Source organism: Charadrius vociferus, unplaced genomic scaffold (assembly GCF_000708025.1).
Source record: "Charadrius vociferus isolate BGI_N301 unplaced genomic scaffold, ASM70802v2 scaffold160, whole genome shotgun sequence".
NCBI lineage: Eukaryota > Metazoa > Chordata > Aves > Charadriiformes > Charadriidae > Charadrius > Charadrius vociferus.
In genome coordinates, this window is record NW_009646358.1 from 396,145 (window position 1) to 417,145 (window position 21,001).

Sequence of the window (21,001 nt, forward strand, 5' to 3'; positions counted from 1 at the left end):
CGCCGCTCCTCCCCTCCCCGCGGGGAGCCGGGCTGCCCTTGCGCTTTCTGCCCGAGGCTGTACGGTGCTATGCCAGCCGGCTGCCCGCGGGCCTCCCTTCTCTCCCCGCGGGCCTCCCTTCTCTCAGCGCGGCGTCCTCGGGGTAGAGCTGGGTGAGGGAGCCGGCAAGGCAGCGTCTGAAAAGCAGCTGGTTAAAACAGCTGTTCGCGGCAGAAATGGTTGGCTTTCTGCCTGCCTTCTCTGTAGGGAACTGGGGTTTGCAGCCCAGAGGACTGGGTGGGATCGGCTGGGGCTTGAGGCAGAGCTGCACGGGAGGTTGTCACACTGTGACTGTCAAAATCTCAGGAAGGGAAGTGCTGTCCTGAAGGCTAAAAGTTTGGATTCCTTTTACGGTCTCATAGGCGACCTTGACATTTTGGCCACGGCCTGTAAGCATACTCAAGTACCAAAAATTATATTTAAAGCTTGTATTTGGCCCTTTGTTGCCAAAACAGAACCAATTTTTAGTTAAGTGGATGGTGCACCTCCTCCTCTGTTGAGTAAAGTGGGAGATGACAAGATTTGTTGCTTGCTGAAGGTGAGAAAGGAATTTCACATAGTTTTAATGGGAGCGGTATGTCTCTTCAAGAAGAAGATGGTTCTGGTTTACTGGGGATGTTTGAGGTTTAGTTCAAATCAGTGTTCATAAATTGCTTCAGGTATGGATTGTAAAAGTAAATTTCAAATGGCAAATAGGTTCTGGTTAGTGAAGAAGACAAAATCCTGCTGTCCTGGGAAAGAATCTCTGAGCAGGTCTGTATTACACAGAAACACAGAGCTTTAAGCAGTGCCACTCAGTCGGGAGATATTGACGTAGGTTGTGAAAGCTGTATAGCTCTATTAAATTATGTAGTCTGGAGTTGTGTTGCATTATGACAGTTCCATGCCATATGGAGGGTCCTTTACTGTTTTTGAATCAGTGTGAGGGTCTTTCTAGCCTGCTTACTTTGAGTCTCATAGTTATCCTTAAAGCTCAAGTTTTTTTTGTAATATAGGAGGCATTGGGCACCTAGCCATAGATGGTGATATATTGTGACAGATCTTGTACAGTTATGGAACAAGAAAAGGTGTACACCAGTAAAGAGCTTACAGCATAAGGCGAGAACAACAGGTGTATACACAGAGGTGGGAGAATACAAGACAGTAATTGGATGTTATTTGTTAGTGTGACAGCGATAGCATCCTGAAGAGCATTGTCAATAATTTTTTTTTTGCAGAATGAACAGCAAAAAAGCCATAAAGCAGTTGAAAGATATGTAGATTTTTTTTCACATTAACATTCTTGTCCTTCCATGGGTTGATCTGTTTAATAATATTTTTTTCAACAGGTGCTCACAGTGGACTAAAATCTTGTTGCTTTTAGGTTTTATATTGTAAGGACCGAAATGTTCCTACCTAAAAGTAACAGAAATAGTGTTAATTTTGTAAATGTGGATATTATGTAGTTTTGGGGTTTTTTACAAATCTTTAGAAAGAGAAGTGTACATAAACAAAGTACTGAGGAGTATTGGTCATCAAGCTTTCTGTTTCACCATCTCAGCACACCATGTAGCTTTTTTGCATACTTGAAGGAATCCTGCTGGTTATGAAAGCCCAGCAATTTTTCTATACATCTGCTTTTCCTAAAAAATAAATTAAATAACAAAACTCTATTAGAATGCTAATCAAGGTAACAAGTTCATCCAACTGCCTCCCTCAGTGTTATCCTTTACCTTGCACTTGTACTGAGCTTGGTTGATCTCCACTCTCCGGGTACCCATTACATAGCTGCAGGCTGTATTCTGCACAGATCATTCAGTATACACTCTTGATTTCATTTGCAAGTTTGTTCTGTTGTTGTCATTTAAAAGAATAAAGAAAAAACCCAACCTTCCTCTCCAAGAGTTTTAGATGTAAAAACGTATAGGCTCTATGTTTGTGTAGTCTGTGTCAGATAACATTGTAAGGATAGCATGATAATGTGTTTTAAGATTGAAATGACTATCTTCACCTTCGTTCTAATTCTGCAGAAGCATACACAAAAATTTTAGAGGGCAATGTTAAATTAACTGGATGATAGAAAAAACAGAGAGTGAAGATAGGTGGTAAATATGGCAGTGATGAGTTGGCATATTTAAAATGTCAGTTTGAGGTATTATAAAGTTTAATATGAACATATTGTGTCACTTTTAAAACTTCATGTCTGGTGTTTAGACATTAATCGGGTGCTATAGGAGTGTGTACTTCTATTGAACTCCAGCAGATCTTTGACAAGTGGTGTGGGGTTTGGGCTTTTTTTTGGTGGTGGTGGTGTTTTATTTGGTTGGTTGGTTTTTAATGGGTGTTTATCATAGGGTGTATTTTCCTTCTTTCTCATAGTTAGTTTCAAGGTCTCTGCTTCAGTAATGGAGAGGCCCTGCATATCTGCCACTTTAAGTCAGATACCATGCCCAGTTTCTGAGCTTGGACCAGTTCATGCCCAGTTCCCGAGTTTGGACCTATTTTGTAGGAGAGTTGCTTTTTAAGAAGCCATATACCTACTTGGAAGTTGGCATAGGTAATATCTTATTTTGTCCTGTTTCTATCAGCCAATTGGACTATAGTTTCTATATTAGTTTGATATGTACAAGTATATATGTGTGATTGCTTTATTTAGTTAAGTGGTTGTCAAACTGCCTCTCAGGACAAAATTGGAGATGTATCTTTTATTATTGCAATTTCTGGCATATGGAGAGAGGAGGGATAGACAAGCTTTTGGTAGAGAAACACCTCCTTCAGGCACTGAGATCTTGCTGGATTTTCTGGTTTGAATTCTATCAGCTGATCTAACAAAATAGAATTTACGTCTAAACATACCCCATCCTTTTTATCTCCTTAACATCATGGCTACGACATCAGTGCCACTGTGCTGGTAATACCTAACCATATTGGGATAAAACGTACTCCTTCAGTGTACAAGTGATATTTTTCTGTTGTTGTTTCCCAATGCATCCGTCATTCTGATATCAAATTACTGGTCTTGTTATCATTATGATTCTTGCTACTTAATTTTATATGGGGAAGATGAAACTTGCTTATTCTTTTCCAGAAAATGCCATGACTTACTAAAAGTTGGAAGGTCAGTTACTGGATTTCTGTTACATCCTCAAGCTAGTTTTCCAATGACAGCTCTTACAGGCTGCTCTTGTCAACAACCAGATGTCTGTAGTGTGTTAATGCACTCTGTTCCTTTCTTTTTATGAGCGTGGACACACAGTAATGTTAAGCACTTCTAATTTTAAAAATCTCTTACAAGCGCTTTATTTCTTTTGGCCAACTTCGTTGGAGAAGACATGTTTCTTCTCTTCAAACTCCCTGTTGGAACTACCTTGCCAATTTATGTCAATATCTTACTAATGTCCTAATGTCCTCTGTACTAATGTTTCCGTGGCTTTCAACTTTTCATAGCTGCTTTTGAAAAGGAGCAGCTTTGAGGCAATATTCTGTGCATCATGGATCTGGCTCTTTGCATCTCTTCATTACCCTTCACTCCAGAGCTATGATATAGGAGGCTTGCTGCCTCCTCCAACATTTGGGTCTGCTATATTTAGACTGAGGTAGAAAGTTTGGTTATCTGCACTTGGAGTGATTCTGAGATCTTTGTCCTGCAGTTCCCAGATCCGGGAGCAGGATGTGGATGTACTTGGGTGGGACCTGCCTGTAGCAAGTATTCTTTATTTGCATGACCTCTGGGCTTCACCTTATACATCAAGTACTAATGCTAGCCAGTTAAGCTTTACTTGCTGTTTAGGAACCGATAACCTTAGTCTGCTCCTTTCATGTCTTAGTTTGGTCTTTGGCTTTTATCAACAGCTCCCTCAAGCCTACTGTCCTCTGACCTGTCCGGATGTCTCTGAAATAGCCTGGCAGGAGTCTTGACGTGGGAAATTTTGCTGAGGGAGATAAGAGAAAATGGATTCATAATGAGAAAAATAACATTAACTGTGGTTTGACGCTGATAAATTTTAGCTTATATCACATGCTCTATCCTGTTTTGTGTTGTAGGCCCTGGCATTTCTGTGTTAGCTGCAGCACCATCTGTGTTGCATCGGCACCGCCAAGTTCATCATGCGGTGATCCCCCATGGAAGAAGTGGACGATCCTCTGTTAGTGGCATCGTGGCCACTGTCTTTGGGGCTACAGGTTTCCTGGGACGATACGTTGTCAACCGTTTAGGTAATGTTCCCCAGGAGTACTAATAAAAAAAAAAAAGTGTTTAACAAAACTCTAGTTTTTCTTCAGGTTGCAGGATAATCTAGAAATCTCTGGCATTTGGCATCTTAAAAGTGAAGAAGTGTTTTGTGTGATAATATCATAGTGTTTGGTCTGCTAAAGTGCCAAGATGTGACAATTAGTAAAAGCTACTTTAATCTAGGAAATTTAGAAGCTTTAGAACATGGTTAAAGTAATTAAAATAAGTCATTCTCCTTCAAGTATTCTTTTTCCTCTCTGTAAAATGCAGAGTGGAAATACAGCACATATTTGATTCTTCTGGTTTTGGCCTTATTAGGACATTTTACTAAAATGTTTGCAGGAATCTGGTTGGAATTTTTTAAAATTGCCCTTTTGAATTTGAGTTTTAGAAAATCAGTCTTGCTTTTCTTTTTTTTTTTTTCCTTCTCTCCACATAATTTAAAAAAATGCAAATATCCTTAGATGTGACACATTTTTAGGTATTATGCTATTTTATAGCACACACTGATTTTCTTGTTGTTGTTTGTTAACAAGTTTATATTGTTTGTCTTACAGACTTCTGCGTTTTGTCTTACAAGCTCAAATATTCAAGTATGTCCCTGCTTAAGAATTCCAGTGATATAGGTTCAAAAACTTACTTCTGTGCTACTTTTAGCTTTGCAGATAACTATTCAAGATATCTTTGTGTATTTGTTGTGCTTTACTGCCAGGGGAAAAAAGAAGTTTTGTATATTCGGAAGTTCACCTACTTAAAGATACGTAGTAGCTTGAGGTAAATGAAACTTCTTTTTTTGAATGCTTAGGTCGTATTGGATCTCAAGTAATCATACCCTATCGCTGTGATCAGTATGACCTCATGTATCTGCGACCGATGGGTGACCTGGGGCAACTTCTCTTCTTAGTAAGTCTTTTGCTTTGGCTTTAGATCAAATACAATACCATTGCTTTACAAGGAAGTCTGTTAATCATTCTCAAAGTCAGAACTCCAGCTATTGTTTAGCCTCTAAATGGAAATGGTGTGAAAGATCTTTCTTTGATTATGCGTATTTACACATTATCTCATCTTTTTCCCATTTGATGCTCTGGTTACAGGAGTGGGACTGTAAGGACAAAGACTCTATCCGAAGAGCCGTGGAACACAGCAATGTGGTCATTAATCTTGTTGGAAAGGAATGGGAAACAAAGTAATTTTCCTTTTTTTTTTCTTTCTTTCCTATATAGATAGATTTGTACCAGGTATTGGATATTGTGTCCACATTTTACAGCGTACGTACAGTATGTAGTTACATTGACATTATTCTTGGCTTCTACAAAAAAGCGAAACTGAAATTTTGCATATAAAAGCACTTCAGTTTCTTTAAATAGTTAGCTAGAATCCTGGTTATGATGTGCTTTTGAAAAGTGCATTTTTTCTATAATTTTCTAGCGTACAGCTTTTTTTCTGTCAGAGTTCTGTGTATTGCTTTCATGCACCTTACAGATTTTTGGTGAGTGCCTTCCTATAGCTGCCAGAGGCTCACAAGTTTCTGTGAGCTCATATTTACATTGTTACAGAAGTGGGCTTTTATCCTGTCACTTCGGTGTAGTGATGAATTGTAGCCTACTAGAATAAGCTGTGATTAAGCTTTTCCTATTCTCTGGTAAATGTTAATAAACAGGAGTAGCTAATGGAGAATCCCTAAGATTATGATTAATAACACCATTCATTGATAGAATTTTGGCACAGACATTAATAGTTGCATAAGCATTTTTTTGTAATAATTTTTAAAAATAGTCCCTTTTTAAAATCCACTTAAAAAATTCCCTACTTATTTTAGGTTAAAAAATACCTGTAATAGCCTCATTTTTTTTTGTGTGTGTGTATGCATGCAATTCTGTCCACTTTATTTAAAGCCTTGTGCAGAACTGCCAGACAAAGACTCATTAGTTGTGTGATTTGCCTTTATACGGTACATAATTTTGCTATCATAGTAGACAGAAACAAATGTAGATATCAGTTTCATCTGTATTTACAAGCCTAATGCCTTTGTTGTTCTTTTTTTTGTGAGCAGCCATTTGGTGTTCTATTCTCAAATTGTACAATTATTTTTCCTAAAACAGTATTTCTGTTGGCAAGCACCTATTTCAGCTGTTTCTTGTCTAGTCAAATATCATACATAACTTCTGGAAGACATTTTGATTCCGCATTCAAATTTGTAGAGGTACTTTCTTTTTCTGATAGTCATTTAGCTCTTTGTCCCGCTGTTGGAGTCTATAACATAGTTTAGCTGGGGAAGAGCCCACCCAACCTCAATTAACTTGTGTATCCGATAAGGTTTTCGATTTCTTTTTATGTCTTCTTCAGACTTCGGGATATAAGTAAAAATGTACAAACCAATGTCTCAGGATAGGTTTGTGCTGCTGCTAAATTATGAACATAAGAGTTCTAACGCCTATTGCTGTTAGAACCGAAGAAATTTCTTCATAATGTGGGAGCGAGGGAAGAAAAAGTCTGTACAGTTGGACCAAGGACAATATAATATCTTTTTATGTTTCAGATAGGTATTTCATGTGTACTTCCCTCTTGAAAATTTCTGGACTTCTGTAAAAAATATGATTTATGTAAGGGGGGGTTTCTTTGTTATTGAAAAGAAGTACAACAACAAAAAGCTTCATTCTAGTTAAAAAGCCCCAAACCTTGTCACTCTAGTCGGTTTCAACAGATTCAAAAGCAGAGGATTCTTGGTATGTGTTAGGGACTTTCATATGTTCTAAAACCTCTGTATTTCACAAATGTTCTTATTTATTTTATCTACCATGTTGATAGCCATGGTGGTGCTGGATCCCTGAGATAAAATTCTGTGGTCTGTTAAACATGAGGTCGGACTAACCATTGTAATCATCCTAAAGTCTATGAAAACCTTAAAGAGGGGGGGAAAAAAAAAAGAGTAAGATTAGAAGTAGAAGTCAGTTTTTTAAAAAAAAAAAAAGAAAAAGTAAAGCCTGCCATTAAATCCTTTCGTCTTTGCCTAGTATTAGTGTACAGTCTCATCTGTGTATACTATGTTGTTTGAAAACTCCATAGTTACAGGCGGGATGTTGTTCGTTCTTGTGTGTTTCTAAAATCTATTTTTGTGAGTAGAACAGGAGTGATGGTTCCCAGGATCAGATTAGTTATTGAAGGGTCAAAAATAACTTTTTATTTTTAAGGCTTTCTTTAGACTCCAGTGGGATCTGAAGAGCTGTGGGAGTAGATAAGGACAAAGAGAGAGGCATTTGGACAAGATGTTTGTTACCCAAAGCAAACAAAAAAGATGGAGCAGAGTGCTTACAAGGACAGTATAAAGACATGAGAAGCCAGTTCTCTTTCTTGAAGTCTTGGGATATTTGGAAAGAATTTTGGGATTGTTGTGATCCTATAATGTCAGGTCTGCTTGGAGACCGAGCTTCTGTATTATTCTTGGTCAGATGCCAAACTAGATTACAGTTGAGCCCCCTAATTTAGGCCCCTTGAATGCCATAAAGTGAGGTGTTCCGTCTGCATGCGTCTGCTTGAAGTCCATTACAGCTGCTATGAAGTGGTTCTAACTGTTCTGTCAGTGTTCCATTTGCATAAGCACCTGTGAGTTCTTTGGTCTGTTTTTGTACACTTTCCCAATGCCTCACATCTGCTGTAACTTACGCTGCTCAGAATTTTTGAGCTCCTTTGTAGTGTAATTGAGTGCAATTGAGTCAGATTTTGAACAGGTGTTGTAAAAAGACCGCTTTGCTCAGATTTCAGGATGCAGCACTTCTCTTAAAAAGATAATCTGTTTTCACTTGGGAAGAGTTTCCTGTTTGTCACAGACAAGGGGGCAAGAGGATTTTTCATACTGATTTAATCTTAACAGGTGAAAAAGCAGACAGTGCCATTGCTGTAATTGAAGCTTACTGTTGCATTTCACTTGCCTGACATTTTTATTGTATGAAGAGTCCCTCATAAAGGGAAACCTTCTAGCAAAGCATGAAGATAAGTTTTTGAAATATATTCAAGTAATATGTAATGATTGCTACTGGTTGGTAGGAAACCACTGTTGATTGCTATTAGATTAAAATTTGTTCTTTGCGTTGTTTTAGAAACTTCAAATTTGAAGATGAATTTGTAAATATTCCTAAAAGTATTGCGCATATAACTAGGGAAGCTGGTGTGGAAACACTCATTCATATCTCTCACCTGAATGCTAGCATGAAGAGCCCTTCCAAATACCTCAGGACTAAAGTAAGTCTGCAATCCTTTTGAATATGTTTTCTGAGCGCCTACTTTTTTATTATTTTGCTGGTTTTGTGTGTTCCCGCCCCCCGCCCCCGAACTGGGTCTGTTTGAAGGAAATCAGCATATGAATTTACTATGGAATGTTTTCTGCAGCTGAGGCATTTTTGAGTTACTGTGCTTACTGGAGCTAGAAATCTTCCTTAGTACTTCATGTACTTTGAAGGGAAATAGATCCTGTATGCCTGAAAATTCTTTCTTTCTTCTATCCTTGAATATCTTTGCATCTAAAATTACTGTCATTAAGGAAGAGAAACTAGTTTGATGGTTTGGGATCCAATATCAGGCCTAACATCTAAGGCTGGAATGACCTAGCAAAGTAAGTAGTTGATGCCAAAATGAACACTGCAAAGACAGATGAATATCATGGTTACAGACTCTTGGAGTGGGATTGTTACCTGCTTTTGTACAAAAAAAATACCTGGTTTTGATATCCTATTATTTTTTTCCATATTAAGAGGTATAATTTTCTATTACTGATTTTCTCTTTTGAATGTAGCTGTTGTCCCAGTTTCAGCTATTTTTGTTTTGTTCGACCTCGCTGTACTCTGCCTTGTCTTTTACTATAAATTTTTTTAAAACCAGGGTTAAAATTTTGTAGGTCTCAATGTGTAACAACTCTATAGGATAGTTAGGCCTTACTGTATTGGCCAGTTCCATGTGGAAAGTAGATAGCTGTCACTGAAATTTCTAGCTGTACTTCAGTAGTTCTTGGAGTATTCTGATAGTGTAGTAGGAGTTACGTAAACCTTCTGTTTTCTTCCAAGCTCTGGTCTGACATAAGCAAGAGAAGTACTTAGGTTAGGCTTCTTCCTTTTTGAACTTTGTCGCTTTAAATTTATGTCACATTACTAGTGAGACTGTATTGAACCTCAAATAGAAGAAATCATCTACATGTTTATGGGACTTTTGGGACTTGCTGTGAGACCTTTATCTTAGTATAGCATGTCAAAGATCAAATGGCTCAAATATAAATAATTTTTGTGCTACTGATGGTGTCATTTCTTTAAGTGCTGTAGTCAGGATGCATTAAGTTCTGAAAAAGGCATTCTCTTCTGGTCTGTTCGGAATGGATCTAATGGGTGTGTTCATTTTAATTGAATGATAGGCTGTTGGAGAGAAAGCAGTGAGGGAAGAATTTCCAGATGCTATAATTTTGAAGCCCTCTGAGATGTTTGGGAGAGAAGACCGATTTCTCAATCATTACGCAAGTATGTACTCTTGAAATAGTAAAACCATGTATGATTTATATACCTGTGTAGAGAACAGAGGGAAAATGTGACTTGATTTTGAAAAGCAGAGAGGTATGTTTTTATCAGAAATGTGCTGTATTTTCTTAACTGCATGTGTATAATGGAAACATAATAAATTTTCATCTTGTGACTGAATTCTTTCTGAATCTGGTTAGACTTTGGTGTTTGATTCCCCCACCCCCAGGGGGGTGGTATACTACTGTTGGTTTTGGTTTTTTGTTTCTTTGCTTTTTATTTAGATCGTTCTGAGCTAAGGTCTGGTCGTTTTAACCCTGAAAGTATTTTTTCAAGTTGGTAATGCTGGAATGTAAAAATCGGCCTGAGTTGTTCTGGGCTCAGAAGCAATGACTGATATGTCACAAACAAAATTGCTGGACAGGGTAGAGTGGAATCTGTTTCTGTTTTGCAAAGTTGAGATACCTCTGAACCACTATAGGTAAACAGTAGTAAATACAGCCTTCCCAGGATTGTTCATAAGAAAACTAAACATGCATTGAAAACAGCGCTACTGAAATTGGATGGTAATTCTTCCCAATTCTGTTGTTTGTTTGCTGTTTTTTAAAGTTAAGTCAGTTTTCAGAAGAGATTCACACTCAGTGTGGTGCAGAATGTATTGGTTAGGTGCTTACTGAACGGATTCACAGATTTTATTCTCAAGTGTCATATGTGTCTTTCTATTAGACATGCGGTGGTTTGGTGGTGTGCCTCTTATTTCTCTGGGCAAAAAAACAGTGAAGCAACCAGTATATGTAAGTTTTCAATGAAACAAGACAATCCCACATCCTCTGTGTGTGTGTATTGTTTTTTTTTTTAACTTCCCCCCCTGTAAATCACTTCTGAAAGGGGAGTGTGTGCGTGCATTCCTGTTTCCCATTGGTAATTGACTGAATTTATTTCTCACAGGTGGTTGATGTAGCAAAGGCAATTATTAATGCAATTAAGGATCCTGATGCTAAAGGAAAAACATACGCCTTGGCTGGGTAGGTTACTTTTCTGATTCTAATTAACTGAAGTACTTCTTTTGGTGTCATTTTTTGGCATGCTGCACAGTACATTTAATTTCTCCATCCATGCACACAGTTTGAGCTGCAATAAATTCCACCTCCTTTTTGGGAGGAAAAATGACTCAAGCAAGCTGTTATTGTGAGTACTGTGAAAATCCTAGTTTGGGCCCCATAGCATTTAATGTTATGTATGTGCGCACAAAGAAATAGGCAGTCTTGGGAAACCCGCTAGACAACATAGATTGGGAGAAAATTCTACTAAAGCTGCTTGGAAACCACCTGGTATTAGAATGGATAGAGACAGTGGATCTCTTGAAATATTTTGTATACAAAAGCTCCAAGTCAGAATAGGTCATTAGCGTTAAGAATAAAAAACATGGCAAATGCCAAGGTAATGGGTCCATGTTTTGATGCTGTAACAGCACTAGAACTAGTGTTCATCCAGTATATGTGGTAAAAGGAACATTAGATTCACTGATAAAGAAAACAGTTGCTAATTAGTCAAGATACAAAAATACAAATGATGCTGAACAGCTCTTTTTTTCTATTGCATGCATATCTCTGTTTTCCCCCATTATACACTGAAAATGTGCATAAGATCAGGATTTTGCAAAAGTTTTGTCTGAGACTGTTGTTTTTTCCATGTTCATTTTGTGACGCCATTGCAGTGACAGCTCTTTATTCTCGTAGTGCAGAGATCGTTGCTGGTTCTTATTTTACTTGTGTGATGTCACTTTCTTCAGTATTGTAACTGAGTTGTTGAAGATGTTGCTCTGGCAGCTGGGCTAGGTGTGCTATATGCTGGTGTTCTGGAAAAGTCAGCAAGCAGGTCTTTGACTTCTTTTTGGATCATGCTAAGGAACTTGTGCTCAAAAACTAGCAAAATAAGAGAAAGAAGCTAACAATGGTCTGAAAGGACTACTGAGGCAACAGTAAGGCTACTGTAAGTAAATTGAAGTTGCTTTCAGATCACTGTGATGATATGAAGTGTCACACTAAAGAGCAAGTGGAAACAAATGCTAGACAGCCATTCAAACCAACTTTTTTAATCAAAGATAATAGATATATAGATGTCAGATGCACACAACTGTTGCAAAAACACAAAATGTGACAAGATTAATGCTTTGAGCGACTTATTTTATCTCAAGGGGGCAAACGTGAAAATGGGTCAATAAGTATCCAAAGCTGCCTGCCACAAAAGGAGGAAGTGCCTGTTTTTAGGTTCATCGCGCTCTGAGCAGAAGCAACTGCTCCAACTGCAGGAGAAATTGAGATTTGCACACTAAATGGGATGCTATTTGCAGCCAAATGGAAGGGCAAATGGCTAAATTTTGTATGTATTCTTACAATTGCAAAGTCTCATTTTTTTTTAATTTACGGAACGCCAGGAGTTCAGTGCCCAGGTTTCAGAGGTAGGAATTCAAGCATTGATGCCAGGCTCTTACTGCAAGGAATACAGTTTCAGGCTGTATTCCTTGCAGTGACTGAAGTGACTGAAAAGGCTTTGAATAAATGATGGTCTAAACTGAAGATCAAAATCAGTGTTGGAAAATCAAAGGAACTCTGCGGCATAACCCTTGACTAAACCTGTATGAGATGCTTTTTTTTCTTTTTTTTTTTTTCTTTTTTAAACAGAGTTCCCAGTTTGAGTTTAAAATAGTAATTTTTCAAACAAGCGTTCTCTGTCTGGTTTTGTTTGGTTGGTTATTTTTTTTTCCTTCCTTCCTGCTATATGGTGGAATAGAGTTTTAACTGTGACAGCTAGTGGTGTCATTGCTATTTCTGAATGACTGAAGATTTGGTATGCTTTTTTACCTGTTCTCCTCTTACCCCAATGCCATTGGTTTTGTTTCATCCACTTGTTAAATCTTCTGTCTTGAATGCAGATGCTCTTTAGAGCTTGCTGTCTGCTAGTATTGTGGTTAATGTAATGATACTTCAATGTGATTCTATTCTTGCTGAAGTTGTATTTTTAATATTTGGTAATTTGTAAAGGAGCAAACAATATTTATCTTATTTTCACATTTTTAAGTTTGGCTATACTTAAATGTTTCTTACATATCAGGATAAAAGTGAAATTGGCTTATACTGCCTTTGGATAGCCATGAGGATGTTAAAGTGTAAGGGCAAAAAAATTGGTAAAAATATCTGCTAATAACTAATGAAACTGAAGTTTGGTTGCTTTTTTTTTTTCTCAGCTGAGGAAGTAAATTTGACATTACCACTTTTTGCTGTGTTTCTTTTGTAAGTTCTATTGATAGAAGAAAACTTAAGACTACCATCAAAACCAAGATACTTCAGTGTAATTTCATAAATGCAGATCTCTCTCAGGTTCTATAATCCAGCCAGCTGGATGAAGTTGATAAGGAGTTTCGAGTGTTGAAGTCTTTTGAATTCTCCCAAATATGCTGACCTACCTTTAAGTATATCCAATAGAATGATTTGCTGTAATTTGCTTCTACAGACTAAAGTATTAGTAATTTGGGGTTCTGTCTTTTTTTCCAGCATCTATCAACAAATTTTGGTTTTGGTTATTAGCATTGCTATTCTTCCTGAAGAACATGTCAATTGAAGGCTCAGTTTTCATGCATGCAACCTCAGACCTTGATATCTTTGTGATCTTGGGTTTATCAAACTGAAATTAGTGTTCTTTATATCATAGTCCTGGATTTTTGGACTGCGTGAAGTTTTGCATACTTACTGAGTCTTACTCTAGCATGGTTTCATTTCTGTGGAGGTTTAGATTCCAACAGTAATTCAGTGTCTCCTATTTAAAAAACAAAAGGGAGATTGAACATGGAAAAAAACCTTTAGTCTTATTTTTAGGGGGCCCCTATCTGGGAAGTAATCAGTCTCAAGATCATTGTTGTGTCAATGAGGTCACTGCCTTAGCTGAAAAGTATAGCAAATAATTGGGAGACACACACTTCTGGTGTGTTTTTTGCTGCTTTGATCACAGTCAGCAGGATGTAGTTTTGAAGGCTGAAACACCAAGTGACACACCAGTGCTCAGCAGTGTGCTTTTGTGTGTTGTCATGAAAATTTTCAGAATGATTTGGAATACCAGCAAGTTGCCTCAAAAGCCAAGGGAGATACCTGTTTCAGTCTGAGCTGTCTATAACAGTAGAGTATTAAAATGCCAAGGCAAAGACTGAACAAGAAAGGAATGGGAACTCCCAATGGTATAGGTTTCTCTTAAACTATTGCAGGTGTGCAGAAGACTGACTGCTTCCTTCCCTCCCTCTTGAAAGGGGAATGCATTCTTTTGGGGGAATTTATCTTAGTTTCTTCCTCTTGCTTTTGAGGAGAACAGTATGTTCTTAGTTGACCAAAGGCAAGTGAGTCAATTTCCTTGCAGCCATTTGCTACCAGAGATGGGATGTCTTGTTAACAAACCTTTCTTAATTTTACCATGTGCTTTCTGGCTTCCTTCTACTACAAACTGCCAAGTGGGCTTGTACAAATTCAATCCTGTCCCAGCACTGAAAATCTTGTATTCAGAATTTGAGTCAATAGTTAGTGCATGGAAGAAGCACATTAAAGGTGTGCTTTAAAAGTACACAGAATACACTTTATTCAGTATGATTGTGGTGGGTTAGCCTTGGCCAGCAGCCAGGTGCCTACCCAGCTGCTCACTCCCCCTCCTCAACAGGACTGCAGGAGAAAATAGTATGAAAAGCTTACAGGTTGAGATAAAGACAGGGAGATTGCTTACCAGTTACTGTCATGGGCCAGATTTGACTTGGGAAAAATGAATTTAATTTACTGTCAATTAAAAAGGATTTGAATAGTGTGAAATAAAGACAAAAATAATACAACAACACCTTTTCCCCTCCACCCTTTTCCCAGACTCAAATTCAGTCCTATACTCCCAACTCCTCTACCCCCTCTCCCTGAGTGGCGCAGAGGAATGGGAAATGACAGGTTACGGGGTTGGTCTGTAACAGCTCCTCTCTGCCTCTCCTTCCTCTTTACACTGTTCCTCTGCTCCAACGTGGGCCTTTCCATGGGCTACAGTCCTTTAGGATAAACCTGCTCCAGCGTGGGCTCTCCAGGGGCTACAGGGCAACCTCTGCTCTGCAACCTGGAGCACCTCATCCTCCTCTCACCTTGGTGTCTGCAGGGCTGTTTCTCACACTTTTTTTCCTCATTCCTCTCTGCCTGTGTGGCGTTTTTGCTCTTCCTTAAATATGTTTTCCCAGAGGTGCCACCATCTTGTCTGAGGGGCTCAGCTACACCCTGTGGTGGGTCTGTTGGAGCTGGCTGTGCCCGGCACAGGGCAGCCCTGACCTCTCCACAGAGGCCACCCCTGCGGCACCACCTGCCAGCGCCTGGGCACCAGCACCCAACATGGTGATGAAACAGTTTGGCAATTTGTGACTTATACTGTTAACCATGGCTGGTGTCAGATGATATGTTTTTCTAACTTAATCCTTCTCCATTTCAAACAGTACTGAATCTGGAGAGCCAAAATTTGTTCCCCTCTCATGAGGAAAATGACAAATCTGGCAAATCATTTAGATGAAAGAAAACAGGTCCTTGGTAGGCTTGGGGGGTGGAGGGCTTTAAAGTTTTTGTCTCTTGCTGCAAATATTTAAGTATACCTAACTTACCTGTAATGTTTGCTTTTTCTTTCAGACCTAATCGATACCTACTTTATGACATGGTAGAATACATCTATGCGGTTTGCTTTAGAACCTTTCTTCCCTATCCGCTTCCTCGTCCTCTCTACCAGTAAGTGGGATCCTTCCTTCATGAAGAACTTGGGATTCACCAGGCAGCACAGAAGTATAAATAACTGTTGCATTGGTCATTTAATATTGTCAATTGTTGTTTAATGCGGTAGGATGGTAGAAACTGGCTTTCCCTAGGTACTTATTAGCTAGCTTGAGTCTTTTGCTCAGGTACAGGCTTGCATTTGATAAGCTAGTGTATGAAAGGTGTACTTGTAATAAACTTAACATAGCTATCTATTCCAAAGTCATTGGATGGAGTCAGGAAGTAGCAAAAGGTCCGAAGTAGAGACAATCAGTAGCAAACTAAATAAACTTTTAATAGTACCACAGGAAAACATGTGTCTGTTGCAGACTGTAGGCCCTGACAGATTTTTCTTCAGCAGCTTAAGGTACTGCTACTGTCAACTGTCCTTCCAGTCTGGTGAGCACTGCCACCTTGGAAGCAGAGTTGGGATAAGGGTGGGTATGGGTATTGATCGACTTTCTAGTTCAGTCCTTTGTATTGATTTGAGCCAGTGTTGGAGATAAATTTGTATTGAGATGTTGGCCTGGGAATTTGAGCAGTGCGGTTTTGAGCCCGCATTTCTTTGTCTGTGTTATGAGGGCAGTAACATCTTTTAGAAGATAGTCATAAATAGGGAGGTAGTAAGAGAAAGGTGTAGCATCACTTCAGTTGACAACAGTGGATGGACTGCAAAGGTTGTGTTTGCCTGCACTGAACTTCTGCAGCCGTATGTTTTGGCCTCAGGGGGCACTGAGGATAGTAGCTGATTTGCTGAATTGCAGCTACTGAGTAATAGTGCATGAAAAAGTACAGTATAAATCTGGTCCTGGTCCTTAAGGCACATCCTTTTGAAGAGCTACCTCAAACAGCAAATGCCATTTCAGAGGCCTCAGCATGATTGAGAGATGTTGATGTTTGGGGTGCTGGTCCTCCTCAATTTTAGTACAATGCAAACTAATAAGCTAAAAGAGTCACCTGTGTTTGAACCCTCCTACTAATTGCTAATAGAACTCGACATTGGATTCATGTAACTGATAATGAATAATACTGGAACAACATCTTAAACTGTTGTGGCTGTTTCTGAATTGGCTGTAAAGGCATCAGGTAAACACAGCTCAGCTGACACAGAGCAGCTTGTTAAAAAGTAACTGTGGGTGCTTATTAATTTTATTTACAGTTGCTGCAGTCCATGTTATGCTTTTTTCTTTATTGGCTAAACTAAGTGCTATTTCATATTTTTGAGTAGAGAGGATGTGTGAAAGGCGATAAGCCTAGGTCTGTTTATGTGCAGTAACTTAGTAACAACCTAGTCTATCAGATGAGCACTTCAGTAAGAGATTCTACCTTGACTACTACTGGTCCTGAGACACTAAGCAAGAACTGTAGTGTTATTCTGTGATTCTGTTATTTTCTCTGCCAGATTTTCTTTCTTTCAAGGGAAACTTGATTTTTGGAAGCTGCAAATATACTAATCCTCAACCTTTTTATAGATGCAGATTGCTCCAGATTCCATCATCTTGTTTGTACGGCTGCTAAGTCATTTAGTTGTCAGCAAGCATGTTTTCTCATGGAGGCACTGAATCAAACTTTGTGACTAATTGGATTACTGCCTGCACTACTAGGGAACAGAGTTTGAAGGGAAGGCAGGGGCAAGACTGAACCCTCTGGTGTGTGGTGAATTGGATGTGGAGGTTTTATTTTCCAACACACTAACGCTCATTTTTACTTCTAGGTATCTGCTCCTCCATTCCCTTCCAAAGTGAAAGAATAGGAGATCAAATAGTTCAGTAGCGTGCAGTTAAAGTTACCAGAAACACATCTAAGAACTTGCTGGCTGGCACGTTCAGTGCTTTAATGAATGCATGCTTGCAAGAACAGCTATAGAAGAAGCTCTTGCTCCCTGTCTATTAAGTGTGAAATATTTTTACCAGTTCTTGGGTTTTTTTCTGTGCATCTGGATAATGACTATACCTTTGCAATACTCTTTCTGATTACAGTTTAGTTGCAAGATTCTTTGAGATCAGTCCATTTGAACCATGGTTAACACGAGACAAAGTGGACCGGGTAAGTGTAAGAATCCAAATTCTTGGAAAACATCTCATTGTGTATTTGTAACTTGCACTTGTAGTTTTGCATTCAAGGAGTGCTGAAATATTTGTACATCATGTGCTGTAGTATTTCAGTCAGGTCAATGGCTAGAATTTGATTGATGAAGACTTGCTTTCAGACTGTTTGGATACTACAAAAATCTAATTCTTTAAAGGTGTCTATATATAACCTTCCTCAAAAATGGTTGTGGTTCCTGCCACACAATTGCTGCAGCTACTGTTCTGCAGTCTCGCTCTTAACTTATTTGTCCAGACCTGTTACAGTGCCAAGGGGATACACTGTCAAAGGGGTCTGGAGATTCCTCTGGTGTAGTCTTACAAAGACTTAGTAAGAGAGAGGGACTAACAGAATTTTTTTTTTTTTAAAGGCATCATAATGTTGTAGTCTTCCCGCTAGCATTGGTGGAGTAAGAATAGTTAACATAGTTCTTTAAATACGTTTAAGAAAGCAGTTGAAACAATTGATGACACAGTTATATTGCAAGACGTAACATGAGGGGGGAGGGAAAGGGTCCAAGCTTCTTAAGTGTTAAGTGGTGAAGGCTGCATGCTTGGCTGTGCCTCCAACCCTTTCCCCAAAACACATGCTATTGAAAATAGCAAAGCCAAAATTGGATGCACAATGTGCAGCTAACTAATGCAGGGGAGCGCTCCCCACTTCTAGGTAACTAGTGAGTTTATGTACCTCTAGATGCATTAAAATCACTTATACCATCTAATGGCAAATTTAACAACTCAAGTTGAGGTGACAGCGCTGGATACAGCCCAAATTCTTTCTTAGCGTTAGAATGCATTTCTTGTGAACATGTTACAACTTCATGTTTATTTGTAACTTCTCAGAGTGTTTAAATGGGAGTGGAGAAATAACTGGCAAAAAACTGACTGCATAGGAGGGAAAAACTGGTGATTTAGGAAGTATTAATGTCAAAAGTGTTGGTATATGTGTAGGTTAGCAAAGATAGGGTCATGCATTTTGACAGACTCTAAGCTTGCTGCTCTCTGAAGGTTGCAGGCACTCTCCCAAAAATTTTGCAGAGTTGTTTTATTGCCTTGTTTATGATGCAGTATCAATAGCCTATTTTCACCTGATTGTCCCCAAATTAATTTGTGACAAGGTACTACCGTGGATCTGAGAGAACTGGGTCCTATACTTAGAGCTGCTTACTGAATAGCTGTAAGCAAATGATTTCTATGTTTACATTTCTCCATCTGTGAAATAAACCAGTTTCCTATTCTGTTTGGAAATAATTGTGAAAAACTGGACAGTATGTGTAATAAAGGAGTTAAGCTTATTTACATTCTAGTGCAGATTCCCCCATTTCCCCATACTAGAGAGAGCTGGCGTTGTAGTTCTGTTGGCTGTATTGACCCAGGATGTAGATGTAACATCTCTTGAAAACCTTACTTCTAGCTGCCTTTGTAGTTTATAGAGTTACATTTCATAAAATCAGCCTGCACCAAATCACTAAAACTACTGCAATTCAGCTGTAGCGTGGGTAGCGTAAGAGGAAATTTCTCCATGACACTTCTGTGTCTGATTGTTCCTCTGTTCCCCGCTTTTCATTCTGAAGTAATCTACATAAAATTACATGTGGTTGACTTAAAGACCTTTCAAGGAATAATAGCATAAGAGAAATGCCCATTTTCTAAGATTTATGTCATACGTGCTGCAAATATGGTAACAGATTTAAATATTTGTCCTGTACAGGACCCTGTTGTAAATCATGAACAGAGAAAAACAACCTACCAAAGGTGATAATTCAACATACATTTTTCTTGACAGAGCAGAATGTATGTAATTGTAGTGCAAATATGCACTTACAAGTTTGGCCTAATTTTGTGGTTGCAATGTAGTAACGTATACCTGATGAAGAGAAAACGAAGACACTTTTTGCATGCCTCACTGCTATTTATTCCTGACTCTAAATCTGAAGCCTGAAAGACTTTGCCAGATGCAGGACATCTGTGTCTCCTGTTGAAGTACACTGGTTACTCAATACCTTGTATTATTATGCCATAGTTCTGTAGGCCACACTGAATCTTTTCCTCCTCCCAAATACAAACACTGAGACCAAATTATGATCAAGGAACTGGGATTGACATGTAGCTGGCTGAGTCCACATTTGTGTTTGAATAGTTCTTCAGATCAAGTACAAGATGCAGCACTGCATTGTATTGGGGGAAACATTCTTACATCAGCAGCCTTGACTTGCAGTAGAATCTCCAAAGAGCTGCTATTTGTCAAAAATTGTTTTGAGATTTATTAAAATGTTTCTAGTACTAGGAATTTGTGCTAGTTTGTTTCGGTAAAAGAAAAAAAGGTGACCTCAGGTATAAGTACACAATAATTTTTTTAGTATGTGAATAAGTGCATTGGGTGTAATGCGGTTCATTCTATCAAGTGAATTCCCTCTTTTTTTTTTTTTTTTTTCCTTCTTTTTAAAGTTTCACACAACAGACATGACGTTTCCTGATCTTCCTGGTTTGGAAGACCTGGGTATTCAACCAACATCACTAGAACAAAAAGCAATTGAAGTTCTGCGCCGTCACCGCAGATACCGCTGGTTGGAAGCTGAGCTGGAGGAAGCAAAACCAGCCAAGACATATCCCATGTAACAGTTGATAAGGTGGTTACTTAACACTTCTTAAACTGCCTTTGTATGACCCAATTTGTTTGGAAAACTGTGTACATACTGAGTAAAGTATATTAATCATGTAAACTATATTTCACCAGTGTTGTCTTTTTAATTATGAAAGACTCTCATTGGAATGCAATTTTTCCTCTTTAAAAGGCCATGAAGACAAATTTACATATTGTTGTTTAGCTCACGAGCATTAAATTATTTTGAAGGTGTCTTAACACTAGTCAGTTTCTCCCTCGGCTCTCAAAACAAGTGTATCACTGGGTTTTAGAGAATGCTCAAGTGATTTGTAGAACATTGCAATTCAGGACTATGTGGCCTAGAACATATCCTTGCCAACAGGGAGAGCTGGTACTGCCGTGTGTTCAGGTCGTGAAGTCTCAGGTAAAACCCTGTTTTTAAGTTCTTGACTTTTCTGAGCTTTGTTTTCTGTCCAGAGCAGAACTGTTATAGAAAATGCCAATTAAAATGACACAAGCTGTTTCTAAGGTCAAGGAGCGTCAATCAGACATGTAAAGAAGTTACTACGTGTCATCTGATCTCTTGTGATAATTTTGTGTGCTGTGGCTCATAGACATGAGGAAATGTGTCACTTCTTCCATTTTTAAATGAGAAAGTCTCATTAATTTTAGGTGCTCCAAGCTTTTATGTGCTGGGACATCATCTTTCTTTTGGTAAGAGGGATAAGCTTTGCTTCAGGTTTAAATATTTTCAG

At 38.6% G+C, this 21,001-nt stretch overlaps 1 protein-coding gene across 1 annotated transcript; it reads left to right on the top strand.

Moving 5' to 3' along the window:
* Positions 1-3,114: 3,114 nt before the first annotated feature.
* On the top strand, positions 3,115-20,357 carry NDUFA9 (NADH dehydrogenase (ubiquinone) 1 alpha subcomplex, 9, 39kDa). The gene is given in 11 exon segments (XM_009894206.1): positions 3,115-3,136; positions 4,063-4,233; positions 5,055-5,152; positions 5,344-5,435; positions 8,347-8,488; positions 9,648-9,750; positions 10,474-10,541; positions 10,696-10,772; positions 15,435-15,530; positions 17,534-17,600; positions 20,090-20,357. Coding segments are annotated over 11 exon segments (1,107 nt in total). The 3' UTR covers positions 20,261-20,357.
* Positions 20,358-21,001: the final 644 nt, after the last annotated feature.